This window comes from Laccaria bicolor, genomic scaffold, assembly GCF_000143565.1.
Source record: "Laccaria bicolor S238N-H82 LACBIscaffold_432 genomic scaffold, whole genome shotgun sequence".
In the NCBI taxonomy this organism is placed as follows: domain Eukaryota; kingdom Fungi; phylum Basidiomycota; class Agaricomycetes; order Agaricales; family Hydnangiaceae; genus Laccaria; species Laccaria bicolor.
The window spans coordinates 922-5400 of record NW_001890282.1 but is presented as its reverse complement, the minus strand read 5'-3'; the positions used below and the strand labels follow the sequence as shown (position 1 = coordinate 5400).

Genomic DNA, 4479 nt, shown 5'->3' with positions numbered 1-4479 from the left:
TCACCACAATTCGTGGGCAACGTGAACGAATGCGGCGTTGGCGAGCGGATTGAGTTTGTTAGTGGCACAGGAGACGCAAGAAGACGATCTCGACGGTCCCGCGGACATCTATGTCCCCACCTATGGATGTCGACCCTCAAACTCAGCAGATCTTACCTGTCAAGTCTCTCCGGAGCATCACAATCCACGCCAATCCATCTGTCCTTCTCCCACTCAGCTGTCTCATCCGAAATGCCCTATCAGCGCAATTTGACCGCATTTCTTGAATCTTGATCACCGTATCGTCGACTCGTTTCCATCGTCTCCGGGTACCTCTGCCCTGGTCATACCCACATCCTGTCAGTCGTCTCTCTTGAAGGCGCTGGGACGCACGCTCACAAGGACTTAGACCCTCTCTACATAACTGTGATCCCAGAATTGACGTCCCTATGCCCAAAGTATTCCCTTTCAAAACCTAAGGAAGCGTCTTCCACCTTCAGTCATGGCTGCGGAAAGGTGTACATACCCCACCTCTGAACTGTCTTTCACGACGCAATCTATCGTGTAGCAGCTCAGCTCGTTTACAGTCGTCATTGAAGGTTCCGATTGGGCTCAGACCTTACCAGTGAACTGTGCTGGGAGGATGAGTTTTGTCGAGGTCTTCGATGCTCATAAGTGACAACGATGCTCGAAAGAGCACTCACAGGCAAAGGGAGGGTCGTGGTCTTCAAAACTTATCAACGTGAGGTCAGACGGCTTTTGATTCATCGGTTGACATCTTATTGTGGAGACTTCCCGAGTATGGCTCTCTTTGTTCCCATCATGGCGGTAGCTAACGAATCTATAGACCTGGTTGTCGATATGCACCTTTGACGGATTTCTGCACGGCTTATGTGCCGTTCACCATGCATATTGGAGGCTCGTCATCGTTGTGAAATGAGCTGAGAGGCTAATATCGGAGTTGATGGTGCCAAACTTACCGAACTGGTGAGCCCATCGTTGTCGTCGTCATTCACGGCCCAACTCACCTTCTTTGACAGGCACGAGTTGACTTTTCATATTTGACCATATTGGATGCCAATAAACGCGACAGACCTGGACGCAGACTCTGACTCTGAAAGAACCCTTTCAACTCCCACCAAAAGAAACCTGCATGCGCCGCAGCCGTGTATTCAACCTCTTCCTCCCTCTCGGCCTTGCCGCTCTCTACCCCTACCTCTAAAACGCCACAAACTGGGCAAAAGCCAACGAATCATCACCAAACCTCCTCGACAACCCACCAACCACCACAAAAAACATAGTACCCTCCGACAAGAAACGATCATAGCGTCCTTCCTTACTAGCATCCGCAGCAGAGTCCATCAAATCTTCGACCCAATCGACTTGCATGGTTGTGTGCAAAACTACTTGAAGCTGAAAGGAGCCAATTTCGCCATTACAAACGACATGAACGTCCCCTGCCCATTCAAGTCGCTCCCCGTCTTTGACCCCAGCCCCCTAGGAGCCATGGCCCACCCGCCCTGCGCCGTAATCATCAAAATATGATAGGGCCCGATTACTACTAGGACAACCTTTTGACGAGGAACAAACGGTGTTCGGACAGCAACTCAAACACGCCGTTAGGCTGGGAACCCATTGGTGGCGGGAGGACGATACGTAGGAACATGTGTGCAAAAGTAGTGGATGACCAGTACAAGGGTCACGTTCCGAAGAATTGAAAGAGTTTCTCAGCGCAAAACAGTTTTTTTCACCGCCTGGCATTATGATACACCGTGAATCCCGCCCTTTACATTGTTTTTAAGCTGGCCCGCGCCATGTACGAGAACTCAGCTTTTTCAGTTGTTCAACCGTGTATTTATCTTTCGTATATGAGGTTGAATGAAGCTGACGCATTCCGGAGCCTGCGGGCCAATGAGGTTAGACCCAGTGGCGACCTTTACTGGGTGATGTTGCACCGTAACATGTAAATCTAAAAGGACAAACGTTTTCGTCCGCGACAACTTGGAGCATTTTGACAACGTGAAGTCCATGTGCAATTGCAAAATCTCGCTGAAAACCCTTAAAATTGACGGTGAATAGGCGCAGGCATGTCTTGCACATATATATCACACATGCCCCAGTATTCTAATCTCAAGCAGACGAAAAGGAAGGTATAGTACCGCACTGACCCCAAACGCAACCTCAAAGCCAATATCCCCCGTCGTTTTGGCGATCGGGCCCGTAAACCACACCTGGCTCATACAAGGGATAACAAGTCCGAACGAAGCTATCCCAGCAGCAAGAGCAGCGATGCCCGAAGGCAACCTTCTTGGTGCGTCCCAGTCATCGAGGTCATACTCCGCAGGGTTGTTGTGTCGGATCACAAGATGCTCCAGAATGATAATAGCGATGAACGCACTGGCCCAGTACCCGATCAGCCCAAGGAAGTTGATGATCGTGTCATAGAACCTGTGTGCGCCTACGATCGATATTGGTATCACTCTGAGAAGAGAATGTAAGTTTCTGTGAAGAAGGTGGTTGGAAGCACTTACATCGCTGTAGCAACTAGCGAGAATACATATCGAGGAACTACAACCAGGGGAGGAATAAAGATCTGGATGTTCAGCGATATCGAGTAAAATGTTGCTGCGATGTTGCCTGCCACTGAAAGACTCAGCAGCACTGCGAGGAACTTTCCGAATCCTCCGGTGGGGCGGACTATGGCCTCCAAGAGGCCGCCAATGTTTCCGCCTGCATATCCTTGTTCCCAAGCTGGGATAGAAGGAGCTGCAATAACTACTGCAGCACCAAGGCACTGAAGGGTGACCTGCGGGGGATGATTGAGCGTAAGCGAACGAAGACGCACGATGGTAACGCACAATAGGTAATAAGAGCCCCGCAAAAGAGTACCCAAATATCCTCCACCTAACGATATGTCAGTGTAGCTCAAATAACATGCGATCACGGCAATAGCTTACCCAGAGACATCCGGCCGATAGTAAGTCGTAAAATCGGAGCTTAGGCTCGAGAATGTGATGGCAAAGCCAGCAAGGGTGCCCGCGAAACCAAGGACACCAGCTGCCGTTGCAGGTTCCACAAGTGGAGGATTAGACAAATGTTTGCCTCCCACTCCAAGGGCAATAATGAACGTAATCAGTACTGGGACCCATGACACTTTCTCGTACCTAATTGACATTAGAATTCATAGGTAAAGAATGAGCTTGGGCTTACCAGTTCAGAACTTCGTATCCACAGAACGACACCAGCAGTGAGATGATAGCAATCACAACGATGCCCACTCTAAATTCAAGATGCTGTGACTTCTGATCTGAAGGGGGAGATAAAGGTGCTCACGTCCAGCTGAGGTTCCCATTCCCTGCACTTGCGAGAGCCTGCCCACCAAGAATGCAGTTGAGGATAGAGAACCCACACATGTTCACAAGATTGAGAATGCAGGGTATGATGATTCCGTAGTATCTGTCATTGATGGTCAGGAAATGGTGAATCGATCCTGCACCCCAAGCCCACATACCCAAAAGAATATCGCGATATGACCATCTGCCGCATCCCAAGTTTAGGACCCCATGTCGCTCTTAACTGTCGCGTGAGCCTCCAAATGCCAGGAGTAGACGAATGACGTACAAGTAGGCGGGCGGCGCACAACATATGATGTTGAAAAACAAGATGGTCAGACACGAGTCGCGTAGTCCAAGCCCGAAGATAGCAGGGCCCAACGTTCCAGCGGAGAACCTAGCCATCACTCTGTCAAAACTCCGTTACCGTACGCAACGAATGACTCACGTAAGGATATTGACGTTCCACGAAAACCAGAGGAAAAAGATTTTGCTGAACTGGGTATCTGTGCGTTCCTCCACCGGCACTGGTTGAATCCCTACAACCAAACTTCATACTCCAAAGGAAAGACGTGCAGTAAAGACGTACCCCGCGATTCCACCCCATATGATAAGAGTTTTCTAGTCCAGCGGTCCGTGTACAGAGGAGAAGTATTGCTCGGCAGCGACGCTATCGCCGTCACAGGCTGCCATGTACCGCCTTCTTTTTCCACGTCTTCCTTCTCGTCGAGGAACATGACGATGGGGGATGGGGAGAATGGTGTAGGAGCGGAGCATGCGATATGACTTGAGCGATAAATAGGGTAGCATTCGGCGAAAATAGATTTTTTCACTTTTTATTTAGATTTAATCTCATCAGATTAGATACGGTATGGAGGAACGTTCCTCGTATGTAGCATGCTCTAAGTTCTGGGAGATCGGAGTTGGGCTATGGCAGCGTCTACCCTCTCAAGACCCATCTGAAGAGACACCAGGGGCATTATAGCATGCATATGACCTGAGATGAGCATTCAGACGGGCCCAAGAATCTGTTCCGGTCGAAGGCTTACTTCCAGAAACAGACGGATGGCTCATCCATTTTGCCAAGATCGAACGTAATGGTTCCAAAAGACTGCTCTCTACACTTGATAAGACATCTTTATCACGTATGCCCGTCTGAACAAGAATC

The 4479-nt window shown here is 49.5% G+C and overlaps 3 protein-coding genes across 3 annotated transcripts; 1 reads left to right on the top strand and 2 right to left on the bottom strand.

Moving 5' to 3' along the window:
- On the top strand, positions 1-273 carry LACBIDRAFT_309944 (uncharacterized protein; the record flags this gene model as incomplete). Its single annotated transcript, XM_001891170.1, has 1 exon — positions 1-273. A coding segment is annotated over one exon (273 nt), but the record flags the coding sequence as incomplete, so codon positions are not given.
- Positions 274-475: 202 nt separating this feature from the next.
- On the bottom strand, positions 476-1368 carry LACBIDRAFT_336234 (uncharacterized protein; the record flags this gene model as incomplete). The annotated part of the gene is made up of 6 exons (XM_001891169.1): positions 476-485; positions 506-536; positions 684-846; positions 960-963; positions 1008-1212; positions 1260-1368. The coding sequence occupies 6 exons, from the start codon at positions 1366-1368 to the stop codon at positions 476-478; spliced, it is 522 nt and encodes a 173-aa protein (XP_001891204.1).
- Positions 1369-2084: 716 nt separating this feature from the next.
- On the bottom strand, positions 2085-4048 carry LACBIDRAFT_242351 (NCS cytosine-purine permease; the record flags this gene model as incomplete). The annotated part of the gene is made up of 10 exons (XM_001891168.1): positions 2085-2460; positions 2511-2785; positions 2838-2883; positions 2937-3143; positions 3190-3258; positions 3313-3435; positions 3491-3550; positions 3601-3708; positions 3760-3850; positions 3901-4048. 10 exons carry the CDS (start codon positions 4046-4048, stop codon positions 2085-2087), a joined length of 1503 nt encoding a protein of 500 aa, XP_001891203.1.
- Positions 4049-4479: the final 431 nt, after the last annotated feature.